At 43.8% G+C, this 20,917-nt stretch overlaps 1 protein-coding gene across 4 annotated transcripts in view; it reads right to left on the reverse strand.

Annotated features, from left to right (window-relative positions):
- Positions 1–20,917, reverse strand: part of pdlim5b (PDZ and LIM domain 5b) — an 82,506-nt gene that overhangs the window by 25,459 nt on the left and 36,130 nt on the right. For all 4 annotated transcript variants that reach the window (XM_046369831.1, XM_046369834.1, XM_046369832.1 and 1 more), the window contains exon 3: positions 5,530–5,681. In XM_046369831.1, the coding sequence (XP_046225787.1) occupies positions 5,530–5,681 (152 nt within the window). The remainder of the gene's footprint in view (positions 1–5,529; positions 5,682–20,917) is intronic.

The raw sequence follows: 20,917 nt of genomic DNA on the forward strand, positions 1-20,917 counted from the left end.
CTCTCCTGCTAACAGAGCAGCTAGCGTATGGTTGACTGGCTGCTATGTAAACAGCAGGCCTGACTATACTGTATCCTGTCGGTCTGTCTGTCTGTGAACAAGCTGTACCAGCAAGGGGGGGGGGGGGGATGAGATAAGCACAGCAGGTGGTGGTACCCCACACAACTGATTGGTCAGACAAACATTCTGGGCATTATGATGTAAAAGAGAGGCCCTATCCAACTTTTTAGATGAGAGGACAGGACACTAAGGCTAAGGACACTACCCACAGGCCAGTAAAGTCAATTGACAGATACAAAAATATTTGGTCTCCATTGCTGCTCTATTGATGTCTCAAAAACGGTATTTCTATTTTGTCTCCTTTAAAAAAAAACATTTCACTGACATCTGAGCTCAAGGAAAGCAAAGACGGATAGAAAAAAATGAGTGTGAACCAAAAAAGAGGAAAGACACACTGTGCTTTGATATGTTGCAACTCTGTTTTTACGTTGGTAAATGTCAATTCCACTTAGTCTCCAGTGGGCATGCCTGTTTCTCTGGTCTGTTGTGAGCTACAGGAGGCTGATGAGAGAGTGCAAGGCCAGCCTGTACTGACCGTCCTGGGCACTGTTAGAACTCAGCCCAAGAGATTCAAGTTTACAAATTGTGAAATGATTCTCTTTCTCTACGCGCCTTCTCAAACTGGGGAAGCCGTTTTGCATACCTTTAGAGAACATGAGAGGATCTGTTGGGTTTCTGACATCCTGTTTTGTTTTTGTCTTTTGAGGTTTCGGACCCAGGTGTCAGAAGGAGCGGTGTGTTTGACAAACACACAGCAGTTTCCTCATGCTCTTTCCCACACCCTCCTGGCAAAACTCACTGTGTTAACCTGGGAAGACATTTCCATTAAAGCAAAGAGGTAAAAGACATGTTGTAAAGTGACTGGTTGTCATTACAATCATAGCACACATTAGGCTCAATTGGCCAGTTTGTGCTTATGAAGATGCTTTTCAGTTGCTAATGGCCCAAGCGTGGATGGAAAAACAGTTTTTCTGTTCTGAGGAATTTCTGAGAGAGAAGAATAACACAAAATTAAAATTGGGTGGTTTCCAAACGTAACCAGTCAATCTAAAAAGGGGAAAATCATGCATAATCCTACTGTAGCGTACCTACAATTACCCTCAGTCATACTACGGCTACAGTAGGTCTGTGCATGTTCTCCATCACTTTGCTGGCAAGTGGAAATACTATTTTTTCCAACCCTCGAGACACGGACATGAACTGCTAGCGTGGGCCAAGACATTCAATCTTTCTTGGATACCCAGTCCCTATCACCTCGTAAAGTCTGCTAATCAAAACCGCATTGTAGCCTAGCATCCCTAGTTAGCGTGTGCTGCTCTGTGGCTCAGGGGGTGTTACTGTGGGGGAGACTGGTAAGCAGCAGCAGTGTCATAGGGAGGCGGTGAGTGATGGATATAATAATCCTGGCAGAGAAGAACTGATGAATCATAAAGTTGTGGATTCTCCAGCATAGGATGAAAATAATTCTTTACTACACTCTTAGGAAAATATTTAAATCAATTGGTGCCATCTAGAACCTGAAAAGGGTTCTTCAGCTGTCCCAATAGGAGAACCCTTTGAAGAACCATTTTGGTTCCAGGTAGAAACCTTTACCAAAAAAGGGACATCTGCCTGGAACCAAAAAAGGGACATCTGCCTGGAACCAAAAAAGGGACATCTGCCTGGAACCAAAAAAGGGACATCTGCCTGGAACCAAAAAAGGGACATCTGCCTGGAACCAAAAAAGGGACATCTGCCTGGAACCAAAAAAGACTATCTTATGGGGACAGCCGAAGAACCCTTTTGGAACAATTATTTTTAAAGAGTGTAGTGTAAGCTATAGGCACTACAGAGGAACTCTCCCTCTTAGCTTTAGTCAGCTGTAGGCTCCCCCTTGAGCAGAGCCATGATGAGTTCAACATCTAATTTCAGTTGACATTTGAATGAACCACAGCCTAAGCTGCAATATGGCTGGTACCGGTTTGTCTGTCAGAAGAAAAACAACTGGTTAACTTCTGTGTCTTCACTCAAACTAGCCCTTCTCATCAAATCAAATCTGAACAGCCTTCTTTGATCAAAGGCAGCACAACAAATTGGATCACACTTTAAACCCAATTATCTGTCCCCTTGCTAAACATGCTTTCGCCAAATAGTCCCCCAGACTCATTCGTAGAGCAATGACTCACGAATGTTGATGTGTACCTTTTTGTGCTCATAGAATATCAAACGCGACTGTATGACATCACACGGCCTGGTTTGACACACGTTAATCAATCCTAGCGCATTGCCACGGTTACGTTAATATCCATAATACTCTTATCACATCAGTCGACAGTAATCACATTCAGAAATCCCACACGGGTACGTGTAGTGAGATGCGTTGAGACAGATCTGCAGCTGGAGGCTCGAGCTGTGGCAGTTCTGCTCACTAAAGACGCATGTAACATCACAAACAAAGTGAAGCACTGAGAAAATGCAAGGGGTGCCTTTTTCTCGAAATTGAAAACAAGACCTAATAATGGGTAACTGTAAACCTCTCCTCCTGTACCAACCCCTCCTGGCGCCATTCTCAGCTCAGTTTCAGCAAAGGCAGTCCATCCTCCCTGCCTGGAAACCAACATTAAGAAAATAGTCAGGAAGGGAATGCGGTCTAAAATGATTTGATGGAAATCAATGCATTCTTTTCACATTGCTGAATTGACCAGAAGAGGTATACATTTTGGTTTGGGAGACGGGAGGGAGGAACAGGAGGGTCGGGGAGAGATGGAAATGTTGAGCGTTGCATCCACGCTGCCAGAGAGCACATACCATACCATTAAACAACATGGGTGACAAGGAAACCGTGCTTGAAATGCCTGGCTGTTTACAATACATCTAAAAAACGGCTAACAGTTTTTTCTGTCTCATTTCCATATTTTGAATGGTAGAGCTCCCTTCACTTTTCAGTATGCATGAACATGCTACACTCTATAACACTTAAATTGCCATGTACTTAAATGTATTATTTCAAATCGCAAAAACGCATGTCCTTGCCAGTACAGAAATGAAGCACGAGGATTCGCTACGTCGCTGAATCTCATGTGTCATCATCGTCTAGCATGGCCTGAGTGTTTGATGTTTCATTGTGCATTTATTACACTTGCTAGATTACAGACAGCTGTGAGATGGGGTCTAATTCTAGGCCTATTTTCTTTTCCATTAGAGGGAAAAGGCTCCTTAATCTAGTGTTGTGGTGGCAGAATGAGAGGACACGTGAACCAGCCGCTGTGCTGCTCTTTCAACAGCTTTTCCAGGTTGGGCGGCGTAGCACGGCGGACCTGTGGAGGTGTTTTCCCAGGGCTCAACACCTCTACGGGACAGCGGAAACACTGGGGCTAATGCTTTTCACAAACAATGAATAAGAAGGAATAAACCCTCCACTCAACACTGCTTTCCTTAGTGGCTGTACAAGAGCCACAGCTAAGATTGATTCTACTTTGGAAACACTTTTCTGAAATCAAACAAAACTGAATCTATTAGGACCAAGCGGTGTGTGATTGTGAGATGCCGGAATTAATTGCCTGTCTTATCTCAGGATTGACCAAAGTGTTTGATGTCTCTGACAAATCATTGATTGAAAGCAAAGCTGAAAAAATAATTTCCTCACATATGGACATTTTAATTTGCCTTATTCAAATCACCTATAAGGAATAGTATTGTAATGGAGGATTACACGGTATCCATCGGCCTCCTTGCAAATGGAGACGGAAAACTGTTGAAGCAGCACTGAACTGCTGTTACAGCTCTACAGAGAATGTATTCAAATGTACGCTAAACCGATGCCGTGTCTAGTATTCCCTGCTTCCTTTGGAGGTTGGATCAATGTAGCGGGTATTTTATGAGCTTTCATTAGAAGCTCTCCTCACAGGGGGATCACTTTAACCCGGGCAGAGCCAGCCTTGGCAGCGCTGTGCTTTTTGACAATTATCGACTGTGTCACTCCTCCTCAGAACGCATGGCCCAGTGCAGTCATGTTCTAGGTGAGTTTGCTGCTGTGACAGCTAGAACAGTGCTGAAGTAGCACAAAGGGACCTCTAAAGCCCAAGGTCTTTGACAACAGACATCTGTCTGATCTGATGGCTTCCGCAGGTTTCCTGACAAAACAGCTTGACAGCAATGAAGAGTGTGTGTGAAACCTTGATGAGGAATTCCACTGTGACGGCATAAAGTTCAGACATGTCTCTCTGTTCCCTCGGATTGATTTGACTGAATCGGATCCACCATGTCCTAAAGGCACATCCTGTACATTTGTCCTTATCGAGGGAACATTTGCCATGACGCTTGCCCTCCATTGTACACTACCCCCACGCAAAGCCATTGAGCTATTCAATGAGAGGTAGTCTATAAGCCCGATTTAAACTTATCCTGGCCTTCCATGACTGCCTCCTACCGGGGTCAAAGGTCAGGGGTGTACTCCCACTTCCTGTTCCACAGGTTTGCTTTTCCCACCCAAATGGATACTTATAAATAAAAATGTATACAAATATTTTCAGAGACACCTTTGACCTTGTTCTGATGAATGCCCCTAATTGTCATTGGGACAACAAAAAGTGTCCATGTTTATCTCCATCCAGGGCCACTCAATTGATCTGGCCTAACCTCGTCACCCACCAAGTGTGTTTAAGACTGAGTAAATCACACAAGAGTGTTTCCAGCTGTAGTACTTCACACACAGCATCAGGTTATAGTGTGCTTGTCGACAGACACATAAACAGAGGGATACATAACGTGTAAGACAAAACACGCCCGAGTGCTGAATCTCAACAGCGTCGTCATGACATCCCTGCATTCTTGAGAGGGCCTCGGGGACAATGACAGGGCACTTACATAATGCATAAACAGAGCAGGCAAACCAAACCAACCTCAGGGACCGTTTAAAGTACCAGCAGGTTCAAATCAGCTCTCAACCATGGAAGACTAGATTTGGTTTATTTGGTTGATAGAGAAATAAACACACATGGGACATGGTCCAAGTTCTCCTCTGACATGGTAATGACCGGTTACTGCTTTATGGATGTGGTGTTCCATTTGGGTAAATGGCCCAGTGAGGGATAACCAGTCATGTTTTTACCGTAAAGCGTTCACATAATCATATTTTACAAGTCCCTGAAATGTGCCTAAAATACAGAGTTTCAGACAGAATCAACAAAGTCGCATGCAAACTCCGCGAAGCTCGACATAAGACACGCTACAGCACTTACCGTGATCTTATATAAACTAGGAGAGTACACAGTACAGCAGAACCCCGGGGAAGGAGTGCAACAGCAGGCTGGCGCAGCACGCAGTTCTCTGTGCTGAACTTGTACTGCTGTTAAATAGCAGTTAATTCTTAAGTGAACGATAAGGTGTGTGTGTGTGTGTGTGTGTGTGTGTGTGTGTGTGTGTGTGTGTGTGTGTGTGTGTGTGTGTGTGTGTGTGTGTGTGTGTGTGTGTGTGTGTGCAGCCTCTTACTTCTGCAGGGTGAGGTTGAGGTCGTCTGTGCAGGCTTTGATCTTGTTCTGGGCCTCCAGGTGGTTCATGCTGTTGGTGGCGATGCCGTCGATCGACAGAACTACATCTCCCACACTCATTCTGGCTTTGGCTGCCTTGCCCCCATCGGTCAGCTGTGAAGACACACAGAACCAGACGTACACGATGAAATGGAGGTAAAATAAACATACACGCATGCATTCATTTACTGTAACAGGATAATAAACAGTAGAGAATCGCAGGAGTCAGGACTAGGGAATTCCGTGCTATATTGAGCATAGCTTAGTGTATTTAACCTCCACACACTGGAGGGTAGAATACACAGACAGACTCCCAGTGACTCCGAAGACGTCTAATCTGTATCGGCCTTTTTATTTATGCGCCTTAGAACAACTTTCTTAAAACAAACAGTACGCATGAACTCATCTCAAACGTTCCATTCAACTCTATTTGTTCAGCTCTCTTATCACAGAAAATCAGACGAAAAGGGTGAGGCCTGATCATGCCTGAAAAGCAACACCAAAACAGGAAATGATGGCCATGGTATTATGAAACTACGCAATAAAATCCTGCTGTATTATTTTATATAGCATTGTGTTCGGTCCCTGTGGTGTCTTATCTAACCTTGGTTACATAAAACAGACATTCTCTCTCTTTACAACACTGGACACTTATCAGCTGGGCCCAGAATAGACCAGGCAAACACTCCAGGGACAGAGAAACAGACAGGGCACTACAATTGTGTGTGTACAGACAGACAGAGACAGACAGGCCCTCTACATATGCTGCGTATATACACAGACAGACAGGCCCTCTACATATGCTGCGTATATACACAGACAGACAGGCCCTCTACATATGCTGCGTATATACACAGACAGGCCCTCTACATATGCTGCGTATATACACAGACAGACACTCTACATATGCTGCGTATACACACAGACAGACAGGCCCTCTACATATGCTGCGTATATACACAGACAGGCCCTCTACATATGCTGCGTATATACACAGACAGGCCCTCTACATATGCTGCGTATATACACAGACAGGCCCTCTACATATGCTGTGTATATACACAGACAGGCCCTCTACATATGCTGTGTATATACACAGACAGGCCCTCTACATATGCTGTGTATATACACAGACAGGCCCTCTACATATGCTGCTGTGTATACACAGACACACAGACACACAGACAGGCCCTCTACATATGCTGTGTATATACAGACACACAGACAGGCCCTCTACATATGCTGTGTATATACACAGACACACAGACAGGCCCTCTACATATGCTGTGTATATACACAGACACACAGACAGGCCCTCTACATATGCTGTGTATATACACAGACAGGCCCTCTACATATGCTGTGTATATACAGACACACAGACAGGCCCTCTACATATGCTGTGTATATACAGACACACAGACAGGCCATCTACATATGCTGTGTATATACACAGGCAGACAGGCCATCTACATATGCTGCGTATATACACAGACAGGCAGACAGGCCCTCTACATATGCTGCGTATATACACAGACAGGCAGACCGGCCCTCTACATATGCTGCGTATATGCCCTCTACATATGCTGTGTATACACAGACAGGCAGACAGGCCCTCTACATATGCTGTGTATATACACAGACAGGCAGACAGGCCCTCTACATATGCTGTGTATATACACAGACAGGCAGACAGGCCCTCTACATATGCTGTGTATATACACAGACAGGCAGACAGGCCCTCTACATATGCTGTGTATATACACAGACAGGCAGACAGGCCCTCTACATATGCTGTGTATATACACAGACAGGCATATGCTGTGTATATACACAGACAGGCCCTCTACATATGCTGTGTATATACACAGACAGGCAGACAGGCCCTCTACATATGCTGTGTATATACACAGACAGGCAGACAGGCCCTCTACATATGCTGTGTAGACAGACAGGCCCTCTACATATGCTGTGTATATACACAGACAGGTCCTCTACATATGCTGTGTACAGTGCCTTGCGAAAGTATTCGGCCCCCTTGAACTTTGCGACCTTTTGCCACATTTCAGGCTTCAAACAGATATAAAACTGTATTCTTTTGTGAAGAATCAACAAGTGGGACACAATCATGAAGTGGAACGACATTTATTGGATATTTCAAACTTTTTTTAACAATTCAAAAACTGAAAAATTGGGCGTGCAAAATTATTCAGCCCCCTTAAGTTAATACTTTGTAGCACCACCTTTTGCTGCGATTACAGCTGTAAGTCGCTTGGGGTATGTCTCTATCAGTTTTGCACATCGAGAGACTGAAATGTTTTCCCATTCCTCCTTGCAAAACAGCTCGAGCTCAGTGAGGTTGGATGGAGAGCATTTGCGAACAGCAGTTCAGTTCTTTCCACAGATTCTCGATTGGATTCAGGTCTGGACTTTGACTTGGCCATTCTAACACCTGGATATGTTTATTTTTGAACCATTCCATTGTAGATTTTGCTTTATGTTTTGGATCATTGTCTTGTTGGAAGACAAATCTCCGTCCCAGTCTCAGGTCTTTTGGCTCTATCCATTTGGCCTGTATTTGGCTCCATCCATCTTCCCATCAATTTTAACCATCTTCCCTGTCCCTGCTGAAGAAAAGCAGGCCCAAACCATGATGCTGCCACCACCATGTTTGACAGTGGGGATGGTGTGTTCAGGGTGTTGCTTTTACGCCAAACATAACGTTTTGCATTGTTGCCAAAAAGTTCAATTTTGGTTTCATCTGTCCAGAGCACCTTCTTCCACATGTTTGGTGTGTCTCCCAGGTGGCTTGTGGCAAACTTTAAACAACACTTTTTATGGATATCTTTAAGAAATGGCTTTGTTCTTGCCACTCTTCCATAAAGGCCAGATTTGTGCAATATACGACTGATTGTTGTCCTATGGACAGAGTCTCCCACCTCAGCTGTAGATCTCTGCAGTTCATCCAGAGTGATCATGGGCCTCTTGGCTGCATCTCTGATCAGTCTTCTCCTTGTATGAGCTGAAAGTTTAGAGGGACGGCCAGGTCTTGGTAGATTTGCAGTGGTCTGATACTTCTTCCATTTCAATATTATGGCTTGCACAGTGCTCCTTGGGATGTTTAAAGCTTGGGAAATCTTTTTGTATCCAAATCCGGCTTTAAAAACTTCTTCACAACAGTATCTCGGACCTGCCTGGTGTGTTCCTTGTTCTTCATGATGCTCTCTGCGCTTTTAACGGACCTCTGAGACTATCACAGTGCAGGTGCATTTATACAGAGATTGATTACACACAGGTGGATTGTATTTATCATCATTAGTCATTTAGGTCAACATTGGATCATTCAGAGATCCTCACTGAACTTCTGGAGAGAGTTTGCTGCACTGAAAGTAAAGGGGCTGAATAATTTTGCACGCCCAATTTTTCAGTTTTTGATTTGTTAAAAAAGTTTGAAATATCCAGTAAATGTCGTTCCACTTCATGATTGTGACCCACTTGTTGTTGATTCTTCACAAAAAAATACAGTTTTATATCTTTATGTTTGAAGCCTGAAATGTGGCAAAAGGTCGCAAAGTTCAAGGGGGCCGAATACTTTCGCAAGGCACTGTATATACACAGACAGACACTACATATGCTGTGTATATACACAGACAGACAGGCCCTCTACATATGCTGTGTATATACACAGACAGACAGACCCTCTACATATGCTGTGTATATACACAGACAGACAGGCCCTCTACACATGCTGTGTATATACACAGACAGACAGGCCCTCTACACATGCTGTGTATATACACAGACAGACAGGCCCTCTACACATGCTGTGTATATACACAGACAGACAGGCCCTCTACACATGCTGTGTATATACACAGACAGACAGGCCCTCTACACATGCTGTGTATAGACACAGACAGACAGGCCCTCTACACATGCTGTGTATAGACACAGACAGACAGGCCCTCTACACATGCTGTGTATAGACACAGACAGACAGGCCCTCTACACATGCTGTGTATAGACACAGACAGGCAGGCTCTCTACACATGCTGTGTATAGACACAGACAGGCAGGCTCTCTACACATGCTGTGTATAGACACAGACAGGCAGGCTCTCTACACATGCTGTGTATAGTCAGACAGGCAGGCTCTCTACACATGCTGTGTATAGTCAGACAGGCAGGCTCTCTACACATGCTGTGTATAGTCAGACAGGCAGGCTCTCTACACATGCTGTGTATAGTGTACACATGCTGTGTATAGTCAGACAGGCAGGCTCTCTACACATGCTGTGTATAGTCAGACAGGCAGGCTCTCTACACATGCTATGTATAGTCAGACAGGCAGGCTCTCTACACATGCTGTGTATAGTCAGACAGGCAGGCTCTCTACACATGCTGTGTGTGCAGGCCTGTTTGATCCAAGAAGGATGGAAGCATGTCCTTATATCTCTCCAAACTTAAAAGACGTCCGGACATCTAATGATTTTATGGTCTAGGTGGCATGCATGCCTCTGACTTTAATCAAACAGTGTATCGAAGTAGAAGACATTCCACTAGTAACTAATGTATCGAAGTAGAAGACATTCCACTAGTAACTAATGTATCGAAGTAGAACACATTCCACTAGTAACTAATGTATCGAAGTAGAACACATTCCACTAGTAACTAATGTATCGAAGTAGAACACATTCCACTAGTAACTAATGTATCGAAGTAGAACACATTCCACTAGTAACTAATGTATCGAAGTAGAACACATTCCACTAGTAACTAATGTATCGAAGTAGAACACATTCCACTAGTAACTAATGTATCGAAGTAGAACACATTCCACTAGTAACTAATGTATCGAAGTAGAACACATTCCACTAGTAACTCATTTACATTTACATTTAAGTCATTTAGCAGACGCTCTTATCCAGAACACATTCCACTAGTAACAAATACACTCAGTCCTTGTAACCCACTTGGATTGGTGAACGTTAATCTACTAGATCCTCGGTGTGTCTGCTATGTACTGAGAAAGAGAGTGTAAATGACTATCGTTTGCCTGCTCAGGTCATCTTTGAAAGGTTGATGTAGGGCCCGAGAAACGATGAGGGTCGTTGCTCTTCGAGGAAGGATGTGATCTTATCAGAGCTCCAGTAATGAACTAGCTGACTGCCTGGTCTTCTCTGTTGTGGAGGAGAGGAAAGGCTGGGGGGGATAGAAACAGGTACTGTAGATCCTCGTTTCGGTCTGTTTATCTATGAAAGTGTAAGAGGCCAGCTCTAATAGCCTCATGTCACATTAGATTCATGTCATTTATGAGGGGTTGTGGGAAACTATTAGAGATTTGAAACACTTTCTATATAAAAAAATATATAACAGTATAACAGTTATACAGTTCATACAATTCCAGAAGAACTGGAGGTTATGGATGGAGACCATCTTGGAAATATTTTGGTTTTAATACATTTTTTTTGTGTGTTTTTTTTTTACAAGCCGCTGACTGAAGACAGGACCTCCAGGCATTGGTGTGTCAACGTGATGAACTTGGTCAATTTGGGAAAGGCATGGGTAAACTCAATGGCTGCGTGGGACGGTGATGCAATAATTGATAGTAGTTTTGAATGTTCATTTAACTGATGTGGCTCATGCAATCAAATGTATTTTTTGTAATGCCTGTTGAGTTGAATCAACAAATCACAGCCTGCTCTTACTTCCTGCTTTGCTCCTCGCAATGGCCGCCAGTCCATCTATGATATGATAGTGACTTGAACGCCCGTTCTCATTCTATTTTATAGCAGCACATGAAGTCAGGAGCAGAACAGAGGAGAAAATCGACCTCAATTAAAAATAGAAATATATTAAACGGTTATCACAGTGACCATGGTCATTTGGCTGGCCAATTACAGTCGTCCAAAATTCCATGACCATCACAACCCTATATACAGTAGCGTAAGAGCCTTAGCCTTCGACTTCTAGTAAAACGTAAAGAACTCAAACTATAAGCTGTCAAAACTGGGAAAAAAGCAACACTTTTTGTGATGCAGCTTTAATCTTTTCATTCCCTTCGCAATGACATCCATTACACCCTAATACACAGCAAACCCACATGAGTAACCTACCGCCCTGGTTTGTCTGACTCCCAGAATGCCCGTCTTTTTCCCAGGCAGCAGGTGGGGTCCTGCGCGTCACATTTTCCCTTCCACCCAGCCAGGCGGCCAGCCAGCCTGGAGATGCATGCTGGCGCTAACACAGTAGCACAGGATATGACCTGACAGGATACAGCTTGATGAAACCATGACAGCGGGGGATGACTCTCTCCCAGGTGTTGCGCGAGGAGATTACACAAGCCTGTCTGGCGTTCACCTCGTCAATCACTCAACAGTCACCCCCTGCACACAACACCTGTGGAGTCATTGCACAGGAACAAACAGAGCTCAGGGCCGCCTACATTCAGAAAATAACCTGGCCAGCTTTATTATGCAAGGATCCTCCCCAGAACTCTCACAATTTGTTAAAGGGGCCTAAATGCCTGTGGTTTAAAAAGACACACCAAAGCATTATTTAACACGCTAGACATATTGCTGTGACACTGTTCAACGTCTATTTAAAAACATTTTTTTTATAATTTGGCAGAGTTCAACGGACGTGAATTCAACATGACATGTCCCAATGACATTGGATTGAGGTAAAGGTTGGATGAAATCCCCGTACCTTGATGACACTTTGCAAATTCAAATCAGTTTTCCACATTGATTCAAAGTCATCACGATGAAACTTTGTAATGAAATGACGTGACAACGATGTTGATTCAACCAGTTTTGGCCCCGTGGCTCGTGTGCTGATTGTGTGGGAGACCTGCAGGCCATTATGCTGAAGTGTGACGAGACAGAGAAGCAACATTGTATAGAGGGTGGACCTCATTTCGGTCTTTGTCAGACCTGTTATTAAAAAGGTACAGTACACATTGGACCATAACAATGGATGGGCTCGACCTCAATCTGTGGTTACATCACCACATTCAGCAACAAAATATGACTTCAAAACGTCCTGAAAGATGAAGAATGCTTCTCGTTCCACAGCAACAGCAGCTGTTTCTCGGCCACCTCATCACCGAGTCGGAGTCACATTCATGACTCCTCAGCCAGAGGAGAGACTGCTTTGGCTGTCAATGAAGTTCTTATTCACTCCATTCACAGCATTGTGTGAGAGGCAGCATAAAGCCTGCAGTGGGAGTAGCATGACTATGTAAGGACCTGTTGCCCAGGAATCCCTCCCATCTAGGAAGTTAGATAACCTCAGTAGGTAGACAAAAGAATCAAGAGCATACTGTACTGCCTGGAAGTCAGGAATGCTATTGTGTAGGCTTCATTATAGGAAGGGAGGGAGCGCGAGAGAGAGAGTAAGGGCAAGAGGACAGCCGGTCTTTGTTCACTGAGACCTCACAGTATGAGAGAGGGAGACCCAATGACAGTAGGGTCCATGCTGACACATGTTCCTTGTTTCAAGGAGATCAGAATGCAAAAGGCCTGTGGGAAGTACAGGAGGCATAGGTCAGGCATACTGTATGCATGCATACCATACATTCACAGCCATATTATACTGTTAGGTACAGGCACACACTTACACATTCATGAACGTACACAACACAGTAGTCCAGTACACTCACACAGCCTCGCCTCATTTCTCTTGAGGACTAAGTGAAACTACTTAAGCTGCTCTCTGGGGTTTAACTGCTGGCCAATCTGAGGGATGATAACTACCATACAAACGCCATTAAATGTGAGTCTGAACACCCCCTGGGGAACAGCTAGTCCTCCAGGCTCCATTCCCAAGACCAGAAGAGAAGCAGCTAGTTCTCAGTCTGACCCACACAAATCAGCCTCCTCTCATCCGCCTCCGCTGCCCTGGGGGTCAATGACAGAGTCAACAACAAGGTTATGGGAGGGAGCACAGCCCAGTCTAAGCACTCAGCAGGACTCAGGATTCCAGTTGGTGGGTTAGAAGGAATGGGAATGCGTGCGTCTGAGTATGTGCTTGAGTAGAACAGCCACATGTGAGGTGCACAGGCCGGGGTCAAATTTCTCAGTTTGGAACAGCCTTACCCTTTAGCCATCTAGAATCCCACATAAAGGAAGACAATGCTACATACCATATAGTCTATATTTGGTAAGAGACGCCAAACCCTGATCATCTCCAGACACAGTCCTTTTAAGAGGCTGTTCCCTTCATCTTTCCTTGTAAAGCTCTGATAAAAGTATACTGTCTGTGCAGTTTACTCTGTTAAATAAAATGGCAGAGAACAGAGAGCACTTCATCAGCTTGCCATCCCTCTAGCACACACACACACACACACACACACACACACACACACACAAAACCAATAAATACCAGGCTAGGAATCCCTAGCATCTCCTCTCTCTGTAAATATCACACAACTAGAAAAGAGCCCAGACACTAAAGGTAGCGGAGAACAGACAGCCACACAACCTAAACTCTTTGTGCACCATTCAACTCTACAGTACAGAAACTACTGCACAGCACAAGTTATCGCTCACTCAAAACACAATCCCATTATGGGTTCATATGATGAGCGGCTAAATAAATCTGCCTTGCCATGTAAGATCCGATTGGTGAAAGCGTATTATTTTAACAGACCACCGTTCCTCCTCTACCAAACGAGAGCACAAAATACAACATTTGGTTTCAGAAGCACCACCAGAAAATGACTCATTACATTTGTTCGGCAGATGAGAAAGTGGCAGCTGCCCCAATGGACAAAATATCTTTCCTCTTCTTTGAATGTGACCTAACCACATAATGCATGCTGCTGGTTGCTGGTGTAGGGCTGTCCGGACACTGATAATGAATGACTGTTCCACCAGGATGACACGAGAGTTGAGCGTTTCCGTTTACAGATGAACAAGCACACCAACTCATGCCACAGTTCTCTCCGTGGGCTTATGACTGAAACCGAACAGGGCCACCTGGCCAGGATTGGTGAGTAGTTAGCGGTTGGAATCAATGACAGATGAGGTTGAAGTGGAACAACCAACTTAACCAGTGGAAACGCTCGTCCCTCTCATCTCATGAGCAGAACACGTGACGAAACGACATGCCGTCTTTTTGCGTTCTCACTAGGAGTACTCTCTGGCATTCGCTTTGAGAGTAGTGGCCCTTTCACAGAGGAAAAAAGGGACATCAATTAGACTGTGGTTTTCTGACAGTCTTCACAAAATGGTGCTAATTGAGAGTTCTAAATGAAGATGAATGAAGTGAGAGAGGAGCGGTATCTCTTCATCTCCACCACTGACTCGCCACACAGAGAGAGTAAGTCAGGAGCGGTATCTCTTCATCTCCCCCACTGTGACTCACCACACAGAGAGAGTAAGCCAGGAGCGGTATCTCTTCATCTCCCCCACTGTGACTCACCACACAGAGAGAGTAAGCCAGGAGCGGTATCTCTTTATCTCCACCACTGACTCGCCACACAGAGAGAGTAAGTCAGGAGCGGTATCTCTTCATCTCCACCACTGTGACTCACCACACAGAGAGAGTAAGTCAGGAGCGGTATCTCTTCATCTCCCCCACTGTGACTCACCACACAGAGAGAGTAAGCCAGGAGCGGTATCTCTTTATCTCCACCACTGACTCGCCACACAGAGAGAGTAAGTCAGGAGCGGTATCTCTTCATCTCCACCACTGACTCGCCACACAGAGAGAGTAAGCCAGGAGCGGTATCTCTTCATCTCCCCACTGTGACTCACCACACAGAGAGAGTAAGCCAGGAGCGGTATCTCTTCATCTCCACCACTGACTCGCCACACAGAGAGAGTAAGTCAGGAGCGGTATCTCTTCATCTCCACCACTGTGACTCACCACACAGAGAGAGTAAGTCAGGAGCGGTATCTCTTCATCTCCACCACTGACTCGCCACACAGAGAGAGTAAGTCAGGAGCGGTATCTCTTCATCTCCACCACTGTGACTCACCACACAGAGAGAGTAAGTCAGGAGCGATATCTCTTCATCTCCACCACTGTGACTCACCACACAGAGAGAGTAAGTCAGGAGCGGTATCTCTTCATCTCCACCACTGTGACTCGCCACACAGAGAGAGTAAGCCAGGAGCGGTATCTCTTCATCTCCACCACTGTGACTCGCCACACAGAGAGAGTAAGCCAGGAGCGGCTTTGCCTTCTTTTCAATAACCCTCCACAAATTGCTTCCATGTGCCTCCCATCTGCCTTTTACAAGAAACGTAACCCTTGTAATCAAACAATCAAGTAACGGCAACACAGTCACACAAATCTAATTCAGGTCAAATAAAAGTGTGTGGATTAAAAAGTTGACTGATAAATCACTGTATGGTTACGAGGCTAATTGTTTGATAAGTAAAGCAGGATATAACAATAATGGAATAGATACCAGCAGTAGATTCATTCTTATTCTCATAACCAGATGACAAGGGGATGGGAGGGACAGTGAGGAAGATGTGTGGAGCGTCGGGAGTTCTCTGATGTGGAGAAGAAAGTCGCTTACAAAGACAAAGAGCAGCAGTTTCCGATGTGTCAGTGTTCCTTGATTCATTGCTCTAGAACTACTCCCAGAACCGTTCTTGGTACAATATAGTCTAAACGGTCAAAATGGGTGAATATTAAATAACTCTCACATGGATGTTTTAGTTCAACTGATTTGGTAGATTTTCTCCAAACATTGTTAATACATTTTAATCTCGTGTACCAACTCAGCAATGCAGACAGCAGACATAAGTCAACAGGCTTGGTATACCCAACTCCCATTTCTACCTATTCCGACCCAATTAGGCAGAAAGAGCTAGACTATCTGAAGTAACTAACCAGATTGAGAAAATCGTTGCGATAAGCATCTTCGTTATTGAGCAAATTCTGCTTCACCCAAAGCTCTGAGTACCAGTGTGTCTTCAAGAAATGCCTATTAAAAAGGAGTGAGGCAGAGTGTTTGTGGTTGTAGCATTTCTGAGGAGTCAGGCCCGAGGAAGTGAGTGTGGTTGAGAGTGCTTGTGAAATGGATGTGACGTCTGAGGGCCACGCAGAGAAAGGCCTTGTATGGGGTTGTTACTATTAGCATCTTATCTGCCTGCTAAAGACAATGCAGTCTGGGACAGACAACCAGATTCTCTCAAATGGCAAACGATATGCTGCAACACCTGAACAACACGTGGCTGTTGTAAAATGTCCACTGGGTTCAAAACAGAGTTCATCAGATTGCTTTACAATGTTAACAAACTGAAATAAGAATTGATCTGTTACAGTGTGGAGTCAAGACTTGCCTAGTTAAATAAAAGGTCAAACAAAGGTTAAATAAGGTTAAATATTTTTTTTAAATTTAAAGGCAGCCTCAGCATGTCCCTATAAAAGCTGAGAAAAAAAAGACAAGGCCCTGAACCCTCTGCCTTGTAGAATCACTGGGATGAATCCGTGGAGGCAGCATTCCTTGATCGTGCGCGGTTCAGCTAAACCGCAATCTGCTGGGCCAGTACAAGCAGGACAAATGGCCCAGAAAGAACATGGAGTAGTAGAGAGCTGAGGTGCAGGTGGTGTCTTGCCTTTTATAGCTGCACACCGGTTTCAGCCTGCACAAGACTGAGTGGGAAAGAACACGGGAGCATGAAAAGAAAATAGAGGAGAGAAGGGAAGTGTCTGGGCAGGAGAGAGCAGAGGAAGAGGTACAGTAGAGGACGATATAAAATAAGAGGGAGGGAATGAAAAGCAAGTGTTCTTTCATTTTGAGGAAAACATCTCATTAACAGCCACTTGAACAGAGACGAGCTATTGTCCCCGTCTAGGGCTCGGTTGTCATGGTCTAGCAGGCTCTTGCCCCCAGTCTACGGCCTGGTTGTCATGGTCTGGTTCCAGCCATCTCCTCCTGCAATCACACTGCTGCTGAAAGCCAGGACACTGCCTTCTGGCCCAAGACTGGCACTCTCACAACTAATGCCATGACAACACAAACAAAACATTCCAAAAGCAGGACAAGTACTACAGACTGAATGATCTACTCTGTCCAGAAACAAAATGCCAATGCAGAGCGGTGATATAAAATGAATAAATTAATGATAGTAATCAAGTGATTACTATGTGTCACACTCAACAACAAATGTCATAAGGGTTTTTCTTTATTTTTACTATTTTCTACATCATAGAATTAGTGAAGACATCAAAGCTATGAAATAACTAATCATGTAGTAACCTAAAAAGTGTTAAACAAATTCAAATATATTTTAGATTCTTCAAAGTAGCCACCCTTTGCCTTGATGACAACTTTGCACAAAAATCTCAAATTTGGACTCAACAGATCAAAAGGACAGATTTCCACCGGTCTAATGTCTATTACACCCGTTTCTTGGCCCAATCAAGTCTCTTCTTCTTATTGGTGTCCTTCAGTAGTGATTTTTTTGCAGCAATTCGACCATGAAGGCCTGATTCACGCAGTCTCCTTTGAACAGTTGATGTTGTGATGTGTCTGTTACTAAACTCTGAAGCATTTACTTGGCCTGCAATTTCTGAAGCTGGTAACTCTAATGAACTGGGTCTTCATTTCATGTCATCATAGCGCTTGATGGTTTTTGCGACTGCACTTGAAGAAACTTTCAAAGTTCTTTACATTTTCCAGATTACTTTAAGGTCAGACTGTCGCTTCTCTTTGCTTATTTGAGCTGTTCTTGCCATAATATGGACTTTTTTTAATCAAATAGTGATATATTCTGTACACCCCCCCCTCCCCCTATCTAACTTGTCATAGCACAACTGATTGGTTCAAACTCAAGAAGGAAAGAAATTCCAAAAATGACCTTTTAACAAGGCACACATGTTAATTGAAATGCATTCAAGGTGACTACCTCATGAAGCTGGTTGAGAGAATGCTAAGAGTGAAGAGCTGTCAAAGGAAAATGGTGGCTACTTTGAAGAATCTCAAATATAAAATAAATTGATGTTTAACAGTTTATTGGTTACTACATGATTCCATATGTGTCATTTCATAGTTTAGATGCCTTCACTGTTATTCTACAATGTAGAAAATAGTAATAAAGAAAAACCCTGGAATGAATAGGTGTCTAAACTTTCGTCAAGTGCTGGATTTTCACCCACAGCGGCCAGTCCACCATTTATTCTGACCTTTTTGGTTGATAACTTTCAGTTCTTGTTAAATGTAGCATTATGTGGTGGTAGGTAGCGTGAGTCGTAATCAAAGTCAACTGTTCTAAATTGTTCAAACCCAGAATAAGATCACAGACCAACTGATTTCTCCAGAGCAGACATTCCTGTCGTCCTGCCATTTTGTTTGTCTTCGTAGCCAATGATTTGATCTTAAACGTTTTACATTTTTCAACAACCAAAAAAGCAAAAGCAGGGGAATGAAATATATCAAAACAGAGTGATGTTACTGGATCCATAGATCTCATTTCTTTCTTTTGCCATGCCATCAGGGTAGACTGGAAACAGCTGCCCAACTACTGAATACTCAGACTCACTGACCAAACAGATGTAATCTGGGCTGATATATTGCATTGCTACAAAACACAGTTTTATTTAACTATGCATATTGTAGATCAGAAGAATGAAAGATGTGTGAATCTGGATTAATTGATGCAATTCAGGTTGTCACACCCAGTCGTCACATTAACCCCTTCATTTCCAACACAGTACCTTATTATTAAGTCTATTTTTCCATTATGATTGACCGACTGCCATTTCCAATCCATCTGTCATTCATCATCAGACACGGAGTGGACGCGTTGATGCGTTTCTGGCTCAGTATTCTGGCCCGTTTTAAAACGTCTGCTCTCACTCAACCTTCTGCTGCACATTCCCTCCTGCCATTTTAAGGGATGGTTAGGATTTTGGGGGAAATCATAATGAAATACAGTACATTATTTGGTTCTCCTTTAATGAGGAGTGTGGGACTTCAAGGCAGTCTGGTTCTATTGATGATATCAAATATGGACTGGGTCATCACTGGATTCACAGGGTCACTCACAAGGAGACTGAAACCTACGTTAAAACAGTCAAATATGGGGGAAGTATGAAAAGAGGACACTGTGGTATCTGATGGAATATGGAAAAACATTTCCGCCGAGCATTATGTATTTCAGTTTAATCTAGAGAGCACTAGGAATATACACACCACCTAACCCCACAGAGTCGGGAAACTTCAAATCGTAAACTGTGGGTTTCATGCAGGGAGACCAGACCACGATAGGTAAATGCTAGGTAAATGAGGGGTGTAAATATCCCTGATGCAGTCCTATTGACTAGAGCAGGGACTTGCCAGGGACCTCACAATACGATATCACAATACTTAGGTGTCGATATGATATGTATTGTGATTCTCACGATACTATATGCATTGCGATTCGATATTGCAATATTATTTGCGATTTGATGCTCCAAATATAGTGCTCACCATGCCGGCTACAGAGGGACAAGAGAGAGCCATGAGAAAACTAGTTTTGATCAGTCATGGATATAAAAGCGCTGAAATCATGTTGGCTCACCCTTTAAAAATAAGATGGATAACAAGATTGGTATTTCTCCTGAGTTTTGGCACAGGTACAACTGACTGGCGCTAGCTACCTAGCATATTTCTTTTATACAGTATATAGCGCTACTGTATCGATTCCCCCCGCCCCCTATCACTACTAAAGACCCACTTGTAGATGGTGTGTTTCATGGGGTGTGTTGACGTACTGTTGGGTGTCCATTAGTATCTGAAACGGGTAGAAACGTAGCCACACATTATTTCACAAGGCCACAATCACAAACCACAGGACCTAAATGTAACATTTGAACAATCTGGACGTGCTTACAGTCTCCCCTCTGCGCTTCCAATCGCAATGAATCATCATCTTCCCCATATGGTGCTCTCGTCCTCTCCCTTTGTACCCCTCAATAACTCACTTCATCTCCCCTGTCCCTGGTCCTGTCCACAGCGCAACACAAATCACAGGCTGATAATACAGCATTCACACGAATCCATCCACACCCTGATAACTGGCATCAAGAGAGGACAATAACCATTGTGCTCTCTAACTGAATAAACCCTGCAGAGCACTACCGAGCTTTCCCATGTAGACACAGGGAGAGGGAGGCCAAAAACCCTATATTAGTTCAATATGACACATTACCTGTATAAGGACTTGTGATGTGTTCCATTTCAAAACTCTCATTCTTCGTGGAAATATCCATATAAAACCTAAGAGATTAATTAACATGTTAACACCGGAGATAACGGAGGGAAACATTATTAATAAACCGTTAACATTTGAATGTATATCGTTTGGCCTCTGCTACACAAACCATCTTAATGGTTCCTTGAAA

This window comes from Oncorhynchus gorbuscha, linkage group LG11 (assembly GCF_021184085.1).
Source record: "Oncorhynchus gorbuscha isolate QuinsamMale2020 ecotype Even-year linkage group LG11, OgorEven_v1.0, whole genome shotgun sequence".
Taxonomy (NCBI): Eukaryota; Metazoa; Chordata; class Actinopteri; order Salmoniformes; family Salmonidae; genus Oncorhynchus; species Oncorhynchus gorbuscha.